Genomic DNA, 12,913 nt, shown 5'->3' with positions numbered 1-12,913 from the left:
GTTTATCGAAAATAATTTGAATTGAAAATTGAATTTTGATTTTATTCTAAAATAAGGATTCTTAGTCGTACTAAGTATCCTTATGATAAATACTATACAACTCAATTAACTTGAACTTAGTTTGAGAAACGCATTTTTTTTATTAACACGTTCGCGGACATTGACGGTATATCACGACATTAACTTTTGTTTTGTGCTCAAATTGTCACGATGATAAAACGTGTATTTGAATACCTGAAAAAATAAACATATAGCTGGAGAATCACATTTATTCAGAGAATTAGAAATAAATAAGAAAAATACGGCAACATCGTAAACAGCATAAAGTTAGTCAATATAACACTGACGTTATATGCCACACGAAATAAAAGTCTACTTTGGTTCAAAAATTTATAATGGAAAATAAACTAAGTCCTAAAATTATACATTATACATACATATAAATACATTTGTAATATTATATATGTATAATTGACGAAAAAGTTGCGAAAATCTTTATATCAAAAAATAAATATATATTATAGGAAAAAACCGTATATTCTTGTGCTGCTTTGGTAAAACTAAGTTAAATCAAAAATCGCTAAGCATGCCAATCTTGGAAACGTGTTCCTACACAAAGTGGTGGCTTGCCTTCATTCACGACACTGCCAGGATGTTTCTTTTCTTTTTTCATAAGAGAGTAATGCTTACAGCGCTTATAAAATTTTACTTTTTTCTTAGAGTCTTCTGATATAGGAATAGCCTCAAGAACTTGACCTGTATTCTTCCTAGCATTTCTAGATGGTAAAATTTTCGATTTTTTTGGCATACTATGGACAAACTCTCTGCCATCTTTCTCATCAGAGGAAATTACAAGTAATGATTTAATAATATCTTTTCCGAATGTCTTCAGATCCTTTTTTTCTTGATGGCAACTGTTATATAAATAGAGCGAGTTCCAAACGGCTATATCCAGTAGATGGAATATAACTTTTTCGGGTAGTTTTCCTAGGACACGAGTAATAGCTTATCATTTGGTCAGCCCTGTCAATACCTGACATGTTTTCGTTATAATGACTGATCTCTACAGGCTTTGTTTTTTTCTGTCCAAACCTGTTGGTTGTCTCAATTAATTTAGGTTGGTAACATGTTGTAATGGATGGGACATCACGTTTATCACGTTTATCACGCTATTTGGAAACATTCACATTACCATTCCTTTTCCATACGTGTTGCCTGAGTTTCAATTTAGTCTGAGTTATTTCGTTGGGATTGCCTTTTCTATTGGAACGTAATGTTCCGGTACTGTGGGTCTTTCGTTGTAATAACTTTTTTTAAAAAACTATTATAGAAGTTATCCATATATGTATATGGTGTCCTTTATCTAGGAATTGCTTCAGAAGCCTTAGTACTAAAGAGTTCAACTTTGAGCTTCCACCGGCGTCTTCTCTATGTGATTTTCCTTTATAAATTTCTATATTTAAGACAAAACCGTCATTTGAACACAATTCATAGAATTTGATTTCGTATTTACTCTTTTTATTTTTATGTAGACCCAGAAATTGTCGAATTGAACGAAATTTAAGTTGACCAGCCAAAAGATACAAACTAAAAAATTTCTTCAATTCGTCCAAGGATACTTGTCGGAATATTTTAAACCGCTCGTTTCTAGTTTCAGGTCTGTTAGCTAAGTTTAATGACTCGCCTTATGCGTTTGTTTTATGTAGAATATAATCTGTCCCCTGTCTAGTCCAAATCAATTTAAAAACTCAACAACAACAGACGTGTGATCGAACATAAAGTTAATGGGGTCACAAAAGGTGTCTTTCTATTCATTTTCATCTTGATCTAATGGCGTATCCGATTCATCTGAGCTTCCGCTTGATCTGAAATGAAATAGTTCGCCGGAAAACAATTTCACACTTTGGGTGTATTATGGATCCTCTACGGAATCGTATGTACTATAAGGATCGTGTAAGCTTTCATTATCCGCCTTAAAGTTTCCGTTTACACTTTCAACCTCGTCATACCAAGTAGGTTTGGTTTTTATCCATTTTGAAGGTATTTACACACACATACACTCGCAATACGCTCAATCTCAGACAATAACCAAATGTGCACTAAATACCACAAGGTTCTAGAGCCAAAATACGCCTGTCTGTCTGCCAAACGCCTGACCAAAATGTTTCCCCCACCAAAAAACCGTTGAATATTTCACCATCTTTTCTATTATGAGGTGACTGGTGGAACACTTGTTACTCTAGAATATACAAAATGGACGTTATATACCGCTAAAAGTATTAAGAGGCCAATCTTGAATTGACGGCAATTACTGTCAGTGTCCAGTTGGACAGAATGGACGTTGCGGCTGATGACAGCACTTTCTCACTAGACACATATCAATAGAAATGAGTGTCCGTGAATGTGTTAACAATATAATAAACAAACTATTCATCGTGAAGTTTACGGACAAAAGATTATAAGTGATGGAATGGTAAGGAAATAGGTGAGTGCAGGGTATGGCTTTGCTGCATAACAATGCCCGTCCACATGTGGATAATCGGACCAAAGATCTCATCTCAACTCTAGATCATCCGCCCTACAGCCCTGATCTAACGCTCAGCGACTACCATTTCTTCCTGCACTTGAAGAAACACCTGGGTGGTCAGCGTCTTCAAGACAATAACAGTTGTGATGCAGTGGTTAACAAGTCGGCAGAATTTTATGAGCAGGGTATTCAAAAACTGGTGCCACGTTATGACAAATGCGTCAATATTCACGAAAACTTTGTACAAAAGTATTTATATCCCAGTCTTATCATTAATATATATTAATTTGAGTTGTTTTTAATTTAATACTGCTTTTATTCGCTATGCTCTTTTGGATACGCAGTTAATGCGAATTTTCAGCCATCATTGTTTAGCAAATTAATATGTTACTATTTGATTTTTGCGCTAGTTTTCAGGTTTTACTCTGTAATAATCAAACTTCAAGATTCAACTTTGAATAAATATATTTTCACTTAGTACGTTCAGACAAAAGTGTGATAATTTAACGCTCTTTAAGTTTTCATCGCAAAATCTGCAGCAAAATTTCATATAACATTGGAACATAGCGGTTTGCAGAATTGCAAGTATACTTATTATATTCTTAATAAACTGGTATATGAGGTGTGTGAAAATGAAACTTTCAAATTTTGCGGCCTACTCACCACGTTTTTTATTAGGATAATACAGAGGTCGGCATAAGTGAGGCAACCAATTTGCATAAAAAAATACAGCGTCAAAATGAGTTTATTAGAAGAAATAAGAAGATTTGAAAAAGGTTAAGTGTTCAAATTGATGCATATGTTGATTAATACGTTTACGATTACATTTCTCAACGAAGAAGTAGGTCCGGCGAAGCATATAAAAATTGTCCGAGAAGAGTTTCAAATTCTTATTCAATTGCAATTCATAGGTCGAGAAGGATGCGTGGTCCTCCTTGAAGAAACCTCACGAAAAGAAATCACAAGGTGTGGTCACATGACCGTGTCGGCCACTCAGCGATTCCTCGTCGCCTATCCATTTATCGGAATGAACATTTAGGTACTCCCGCGCACATAACATAGTGCGGCATAGCTCCATCTTGCATGAAATGTGGGATGTTCGCGAGTGTTGGATCCTTATCCATTTTCCACGTCAATAACTTTGACATGTCAGGTGAAGTGTGTGTAGGAGACTTGGACGGTAAACTCGACAGTGCATGCGTTTCAGCATTCGTCATAGAGAACAATTGTATATTCAAAATTCTCCCAATAACCGCAGTGCAGATTGTTTCGGCTGTTCAACTAATGCCAACGTCACTGTTCTCATATTTTCGTTAGCTATTACAGATACCGATCATCCAGAACGCGATGCGTCGGCTATTTATTCTGAAAAGGGGTCTACTCGATAAGCACGTCTTATGATAACACAGACAACTGTCTAAGTCACGAACATGCTTCGTTCTAATCTTTTTTGATAGCGTTGCCAAATTTATGTAAATTTGTCAAGAGCGTTGCCTGATTTGTTCCGACCTCTGTATATTTTTACATAAAATAAAATTAATTTGTTCGCAGTAAATTAAATTAAACGTTCAAAAAGTGGAGGAAATTATTACAATGCCCTGAATCACAATAAGAGAGCTGCTAATTATGTAGTCATAAAGTCACTAATAAAAGTGTACCAAATACAAGTTCAACGCTGTGAAACAATTGGAAAAGAAGTTGGATTTGTGAAAAATACATGACTTGAGCACCAGGATAACACTGGATCATCCATCTTTTCACCCGACGATACAACTAGAAGCCTTGATTACAGCATATAGGCTAGACATTCTTAACAAATTACTTGCTGGAGCATCTGGTCAGGCGAAAATCTGGACGCAGTCAACGAGTGAATGCCCAATCATTTTGATAATCAATGACCAAATGGCCCCTGCCACTGATTACAATAAGGGCTCGAAGGACACTTCACAACAGTAAAAAGATAAATCTAGGCCTAAATACTAAATAATGAATTCATTAACTCCAGAATAAATGGTTTGGCTGAAGCAGACTTCCATATTGAGTAATTTTTTTCGTTTAGGGAACATGATACCTTCATCCAATTTTACAACCATAGTTAAAATTAGGAGTGCATGTCTAGAGCAGCTTAAAGTTATTCCAAAAATTGAAAATTCCTTCCATTCTATTAACACACCTCGAATTATGACTTTACTAAATGGTTTTAGAATACCTATGATTTTTAAATATATGCTGAATCTCATCAATGCTCTTTCCTCTAGTTTCTGGCATCAGCCAATAAAGTATTAAACTTGCGATGAAACAATTAATTGCAAATATCCACATACACCAATGAGAACCAACACTTTCAGCTAGTAATGGATAAACTAGTTGACAAGAAGCAACCAAGACATGTTCTATAGTGAATACCAATGAACTAGACATTGATCGCATTTCAATAGTGAAAAGTACACTGATCATAGGAGTTGGTATAGAGCAAAGTCCAATTCCGTACACAAGATAATAAAATAGGATAACCGGAAATGGTAACCATTGAACTTGATCGAATAAGGGCGAATCAATAATCAAAAAATAGAAAAACGTTCCTAATAATAACATCGATATACCTGATCCTGCAGAAGATACAATCAGTAACGGTCTTCTTCCAATTCTTTCAATGATCATGAATGTTAGAAATAAACTCATCACTTTAACGATACTGATAGATACAGCTACAGTTTCTCCGGAAATAATCAAATTATATTGATTAAAAATAGGAGCTATCAGTGGAATGAGAATTGGACCTCCACTTATGGTTTGGAAAAGCATAGCAAGTACACCAAGTAGAAAACCGAATCTACTTTCTTTAGTCGAAAATAATTGTGATATATTCTTCTTCTCATGTTTCTCTACTAGTGTCAAGTTACCAATGATTTTGTTAAAATCATTTAACAGCTCACTTTCAGATTTGTTACTTCGCAGCTTTCGAAGAGCTTGTAGACATTCATCTTTTTTACCTTTCGCAAATAAATACATTGGTGTTTCGGGTGCGAAAAAGAAAAATATTAGAAATGGTGATAAAGGCGCTGCTAAAAGAAGTGAATAGTAACGAATGCCTAGAAATGGACCTATAGCATTACTATATAATTGTCCAAGTATTAGACAAGTGCTTAAAAGACTACCGAACTTTGCTCTATTATGATCCTCGCAAATTTCTGTGAAATATATAGAGAAAACGCAGGATGTTGCAGAAAATAAGTAGGACATGCAGGTTAGAAACGTTATCATTAGGGGTACAGAATTACTGAATGCTAACCCTATCAAACTGAACAACATTCCGAATCCTATAACTTGCATACACCGTTTCCTTCCTATAACATCGGCTAATTTTGCGAATAGTATTGCGGCAGGTAAAGCAATTATTCCAGGTAATCCAACCATCAAAGATGTTTCTGCAGTTGTTATTGGTCTTCCCAAGGGATTGATATTGGAATCAGTCGATGATAATTTGATCAAAGCTGAAGATGTCCATACCATTCTACCTCCTCCAGTTATACATGGTAATAATGCTGAAAAATATAAATTATATACAGTCAATTAATTCGGTTTATTCATCCATTATAATTAGATAAATTCCTGAAAATTCTTTAAAATCCTTTCAGAGCCAGTAACGGCCCAATGACATGGTTTAGATTTAGGTATCGAAATTCTTTCATTATTTCATTAACTCATACTTTTAAGAATATTTATGAACAATATCAACGCAAATTGTTTTGAAATTTTGGAATGGTTTCAACGCAAGGAATCGCCAGGTCTTTCCGTTATTTCATTATTGATATGCATGACTAATATCTATATCCGACGTTTAACGGTATACTTCAGTATCTTGATAACTTCCATCCAGGTTAATAGTATGTTCAGCTCTCGGTGGTAGCCATGCTGATTTCATATCAATATTGAGCACATGGAGATGGGTTCATATAATACGAGCTTGTAAATATAGTGGATTATTGGTTAGTAGTCTTCCGACGACATTTATATCGATCATATTGAGAATATTGGCGCAAAAGCCACAACAGCTGTCATGGTATGCATGTGAAGCCGTTAATAACCTATAGAGCAATTGTCTAGCAGTTAAAATTTAAGCATTGCACTACAGAGGTCATCCAATAGTAGCAATGGAAGTTAATTCAGATTCAACTCCGATGCACATTCTCGTATGAATGTGAAAACTCAAAAAGGAATCATTACATACTTAGAATAAAAACCAATTTCTACCCTTAACAGATAATTAACAAAAAATAGGTAGTTTCTATGAAAGCTATCCAGTATTGCTAAGTAAAACTTCAGTCATATGAGGATATGGTATGTTCATGCCTCCAAAACAGCAACAGGAACTGGGATACGTGTATATGGACGGAGAATCTATAGTAACCCATCTTAACACATTTCAGAAGGAATTTGAGCTCAATTTAAATTAATACAAAAAAAAATATAGCAATAGTACCTCATAGTCAATCATGAATAAGTTATTTATGTAATGTACATACAATATGTGAAATATGAGAACAAGCCGACGCTCTTCACAGCTCATACACATATTGGAGAATACATCAACTTACGTTGCTTTATATAATAAATACCTTTTAGAGAACATAATAAAAAGAGAGCGACAATTGCTAGTTTTGTGGAAGAAAGTGTGACACCGGAACACATAACTTTAATACTTGAAGAATTAATTTCTCATTCTACTCGAGGTTAATAGACTGACGATTACCAGATTATAGGTGGAAATCAAACTTTGACAACCACTAAAGGTTTCATTATTGAGAAGATTCATGCCGCTTAAGTAACAAAATACATATCAATCATCTTACCCAAAACTATGACGAAGAAAAAAAACTTAGTATCCTTTTTCGTTTTGGTAGTTCTGTTAGCAGAAAGTACTTTATCTGGAAAAGTATTTTGTAAACTATTGCTTGGTATATCTTCGGGCATCTTTAGATTTTATATATAGAGAAACCTAGAATAGAAATATACATTATAACAATTAAGGAATTATTTATCAATTTGTTTCCATTGAGAAAAGAAGAAAATGCGAAACATTCACGAGAGAGCCTTTAAAAGGCCGAGACATGAGTCAACTGTGGATTCCCTAAGATGAAGCTGGAATGATTTAATTTATCTCACCCATGGCTGAAATCTTAATACTGTTGAAGATTTTCGAAGAGGCTATCTCACAGAAGTAAATGTTAAGATCGTTTTTCATAATTTTTAGCGTGGCATACTCTTTGACTCAAACGTTGATAATTATTGGTAACTTTATGCACTATCTTATCTCAAGAATCTTGTGATAACTTTATATAGCTTCAATGAATGAGCAAATAATTTGACTTACTTATACTTATATTAGTTTGTGATTTGTCTTTTGCGCCTAATACTTGTTTTTTAATTATCCAAATAGAAATATTGAAATTTCTGTGAATAAGGTAGGTAAAATTAAAAATTTTCAAAATTTTCAAAATCCGTATCAACAACTATAATGAGTTATTTGTATTCAAAGGTGAAATTTAAAATTCACTCTTATTCTTATTGAAATATCTCAAGATAAAAAAGATATTGACATGCGGTTTTCGCTATTCTCTTTGAGTACATCAGTTCCAATTCTTATATTCTGCTTTCTTTTTATGATTGTTAGCACTCAGCTTTTACTTCCATATGTTAATATTTGACGGTATAATGTTTTGTCGTTTGGTTGGTTGACATTGAACGACATGATGCGGTTTTAATGCATTAGAGATTATATCACTCATTTCCAAGGTTTTCCTCATCTATCGCTATGTTAATATATCATTTTCTTGTGATTTGTTTACTACTTTCAATTTCTCAATACTTCCAGATGTCTTTCCTGTAACTCGATTTTTGATTGTTGATTAAATTGTATCGTCCATAAGTATCATGAACCACAGAGGGCTCATTCTCAAAGCTCATAATAAAAGAATTTTTATTCTAAGCTTTCAGATTATAATTTGTTTTTCTGAAGTATCTCTTGTTGTTCGAAAAGAAACTCTTGATTATTTTTTATTACATATTGATAAAATAAAATACAACTCCGCCTAGGGTGGTTGATGGGTGGATTGAGTAGCCCATTGACTATCACTGCCGGTCCCATGCCCGGATAAAGGAGGAGGGTTAAGGGGTGAGGCCAGCAACCTGCCCCTCGTAAAAAGAACAAACGCTCACAGAACTGTCACATTAGCTTCGGAAACTGGACGGACCATTGACGACGACACGGCACGAAAACGGAAAAAACGAGTATTGAAAGAAAACATAGTAAGACTCGGAAGCTGGAGCATTACATCATGGAGCAACAAAGACTATGAGGTGGTTTTAGAAATAGAGAAAAACAAAATAGATTTCTGCGCACTTTCAGAGACCAAGAAGAAAGGCAATGGCAGTCAAAGGTACCAAAACTACATACTGTTTTATAGTGGAGTCGACAAGAACTTGCGAGCACGGGGAAGAGTAGGGTTACTAGTGAATAAAAAATTTGAAAAAGATATTAAGGAAGTACAGTATATAAGTCATAGCATCATACAAATAACAGTAAAGCTGGCCAACGAAAGAACACACCTACTAAGTATATATGCAGCGGATGTAAGCAAACCGAAAGAAGAAAGGGAAGTTTTTTTTGATGCCTTGCAAGCTACGTTAGACAAAATACCCAGTAAAGACAAAGTGTTTATTATGGGCGACTTCAACTCAAGAATTGGAAACACAGTTATCCCAGGAATCATGCATAGTTTCAACGGAGAAGCAGTGAATGATAACGGAGATATATTGATAGATGTATGCGCCTTCAACGAATTACGTATCAACATATATTTTGATCATAAGGAACAACAAAAGTACACCTTCGCTAACACGAGAGGCCAAAAATCAACTATTGACCACATAATTACAAACAGGAAAGTCCACCCCTCCCAGATACTTCACGTACCGGTATTAATATCGGCAAATATCGGCACACAACACGGTTTAGTATTGTGTAAATACCGCGTATCCCACATAATAAAGAAAATAAAAACACCCAACTACGTATCGAAATTTAATATAGAGTCGCTTAAGGATGAAAGCATTAAATACCTCTATCAAAACAGATTCCGCGAAAAAATTGTCCAAAACCCTATAAAAGAAACCGACAACGTAGAAGCCACCTGGGAGAAACTAAAGAATAACATAAAGAACAACGCAAAGGAATCCCTAGGAGAAAGAACAATAGACACGAATAGAGCACACAATAAACCCTGGTTCACTCTAGAAATTAAGGAACTGGAAAATGAAAAAAAGAAAGCGTACATAAAATACATTACCAATAGAACACAGGAAGAATACGAAGTCTATAAAAGAGTGAGAAATAGAACAACCAGCACAATAAAAGAACTGAAAAAAACATACTGGGAAAATTTCTCAGTGGAAATGGAACATGATTTGTACGGAGGCCAGAAAAAAATATGGAACATGATACGAAAAAGGAAGAAACCAATCAACGAGGAGGTAGTGATAAATGTTATAAATCAGGAAACATGGGCAGCACATTTTGAGATCCTATATGATAACAACGGAAGCAGGGACGAAGAAGAAGTCGCAAACCCGCCATCCCCACACGAACAGGAAGAAACCATCACATTAGAAAGAAACTAAAGAATAGAAAATCACCAGGTACAGACAATATCCCAAATGAACTACTGAAGAACGGGGGCCCAGAAATCAAAAGAGAATTAATAAAACTGTACAATAAAATAGAAAGAACTGGAGTAATACCCGAAGAATGGAGAACTAGTATAACTATACCTATATACAAGAAAGGTTTAAAATCAGATCCGAAGAATTACAGAGGCATAAAGCTACTTAGTAATGTGTTGAAAGTTATTTACCAAGATACTTGCAAATAAGATAACTGCTAAGGTAGGCATCTCAGAAGAGCAACAAGGCTTCTGCCCAAACAGATCCACTATAGACGCAATATTTATATTACGCCAATTGATAGAGAAATCCATAGAATACAATAAACCCATGTACACATGTTTCCTAGATCTAAAGCAAGCATTCGATAGAGTAAAACTCAACGATGTAATCCACCGACTAAACCAAAAAGGCGTCAAAAAGCATTATACAAATCTAGTACGGCAACTTAACATCAACACCAAAACAAGAATAAAAACAGACTGTGGGCTAACAAGAGAACTCAAAGTCTCATCCGGCATAAGACAGGGAGATAGCCTCAGCCCATGCCTTTTCAACGTAATAATGGACCAAATAATTGAGAGCGTAAACGAAGTTAATGCAGGATTCGAAATGTATAACCGTCGCCTGAGAATCCTTTGCTACGCAGATGACGCTATACTTATAGCTGAAAATGAAGACGATCTACAACGCCTCAAAGTATGGTAATATCCAAAGACCCAATAAGATGCAAGTTGATAGTAAATGAGCGCATTATAGAGCAAGTAATGAATTTCAACTACTTGGCTTAGAAACAACGAGCAGCAGAAACATAACGGACGAGGTAGATAAGCAGATCAAGAAAGCAACCATGGGACGGGACATTATATGGAGAAATAAATATATGAGCATAGAAAGTAAGACGCGAATCTACAAGACCTGTATCAGACCCATACTAACCTATGCCGCAGAAACAAGGACAGACACAACACAAACAAAGAGAAAAATGAGAACAGCAGAGATGAAGATATTACGAACAATAAAGGGTACCACACTCCACGATAGAATACCCAACACAGATACCTTAAGAGAACTGGGAGTACAAGATGTCGTTAGATGGGTAAGAGCAAGACGCCGACAATGGAGAGACCATGTAGAACGAATGGCTCCAGAACGGATTGCCAAATGGGCCAAAACACAGAAACAAGACACAAGAAGCCCAATTGGTAGGCCCCCAAAACGCTGGTACGATAGCTGGACATCGGCGTCACAAGAGGGCAGATGACAGACCTGATAGGACCTCGTCCTACTACAAGAAGAAGAAGAAGAAGATTATAAAATACATCCTGGAACATTCCGGATTGTTGCGGAATGCTCGAAATTGTATGGGTTGCATCCAATGGTAAGTGTATATGAATCATGATCCGTATAGCATATAAAGTCATATCCTCACTAACAGAATTCTAGGAATGTAGAACAATAAATGTAGTTTAATAATCAAATTGGTACAATGAATAATGAAAACATTGATTTTGATTTTCTAAGCGATTCATAACAAGATTTCAAGATAGCCCTAAAACCAGTATTTTAGTTTTTGCGACTGAAAATTCAAAATAATTTAGATAAATCTATTAATAAATTTCATTACAGGGATGTAGTCGGACCATTGTTCACCTTATAACTGTGATGACTTGGCTTATGCAGTTGGTGTATGTTTAAGAAGTGTTAATTATCCCGACTTGATGGATAATATAAAAGTGCAATATAAAAGTGAAAAGGATATTCATATATATCAAAGGAATCATAGATCTTCGGATCTCTCACAAATACAATTCTATAAAGGACTACCTTTAGTCTTTTAGAGAAATTCTTTATATGTATAGTGATGTAGAAATATCATGGAAGTAATTGAAGATAAGGAACCGTGGGAGTTTCAACTGAAGAGGCAAAAATTCTATCAGCAAGTGAACGAACAAACGAGTAGAGTGGGTGAAAGACTCTTTACAACGGATTCAATAATTAAGATATTTGCATGTATTGATGATAGATAATGCAGCCGCTGTTAAACTCGCTCAGAATCCAGCATTCTACAATCATACAAAACAGATACGGATCAAATATCATCAGAACCATAGTGTACGATATCTATAAGCATTTTTATGAAGAGTTTAGATCAACATTTAGTTCAACAAGAGGCTTCTATGATGATAAAAGCGAATTGAAATTTTGAGAGGAATGTATTCAAAATGTTTACTGGATCTACTTACTTTCAGTATAAATAAAAATTTAAATTGAAACAAATTCTATTGAAAAGAGTAGATCTTATTCACATATTCAGAAATTATATCATTACGATCATTCAGCTTTGTCATGTTTGATTGTTCCCTGCAATTAGGTATGTACTTGCCTGTATATTAAGAAATCTGTGATTTCTCTGCTTAAACTGATTTACTTCTAATTATACTGGAAACCGTTAAGTTTTTAAACACCTTTTATTAGTGTTGCATTAAAATTTGTAATTAATCTTGTAAATAAAATTGTAATTCCTAACCAAATTTTAATTTTACAATTTTATGTAATTACTGTTTTATGAGGCAGGTTATATATTTTAGTTTAACGTCAGATTGAATTATCTTAGTTGGGCTGAGATATATCTTCAAATATTCGATGATAATCCTTATGTTC

At 34.8% G+C, this 12,913-nt stretch overlaps 1 protein-coding gene across 2 annotated transcripts; it reads right to left on the bottom strand.

The window, feature by feature from the left end:
* Positions 1 to 2,974: 2,974 nt before the first annotated feature.
* On the bottom strand, positions 2,975 to 12,700 carry LOC130447429 (facilitated trehalose transporter Tret1-like). Of its 2 annotated transcripts, none has more exons than XM_056784242.1 (3): positions 12,636 to 12,700; positions 7,381 to 7,526; positions 2,975 to 6,072 (listed from the first exon to the last, which is right to left on the bottom strand). In XM_056784242.1, exons 2-3 carry the CDS (start codon positions 7,499 to 7,501, stop codon positions 4,718 to 4,720), a joined length of 1,476 nt encoding a protein of 491 aa, XP_056640220.1. In that variant the 5' UTR covers positions 7,502 to 7,526; positions 12,636 to 12,700; the 3' UTR covers positions 2,975 to 4,717. The 2 variants fall into 2 exon arrangements, with proteins under 2 accessions (XP_056640220.1, XP_056640221.1); XM_056784243.1 differs by having other exon boundaries at positions 12,496 to 12,690.
* Between the last annotated feature and the right edge of the window lie 213 nt (positions 12,701 to 12,913).

The sequence above is a fragment of the Diorhabda sublineata genome, chromosome 8 (assembly GCF_026230105.1).
Source record: "Diorhabda sublineata isolate icDioSubl1.1 chromosome 8, icDioSubl1.1, whole genome shotgun sequence".
Lineage (NCBI taxonomy): Eukaryota > Metazoa > Arthropoda > Insecta > Coleoptera > Chrysomelidae > Diorhabda > Diorhabda sublineata.
Note: the sequence above shows the minus strand (reverse complement) of the source record. Positions and strands in the feature narration are given on the sequence as shown.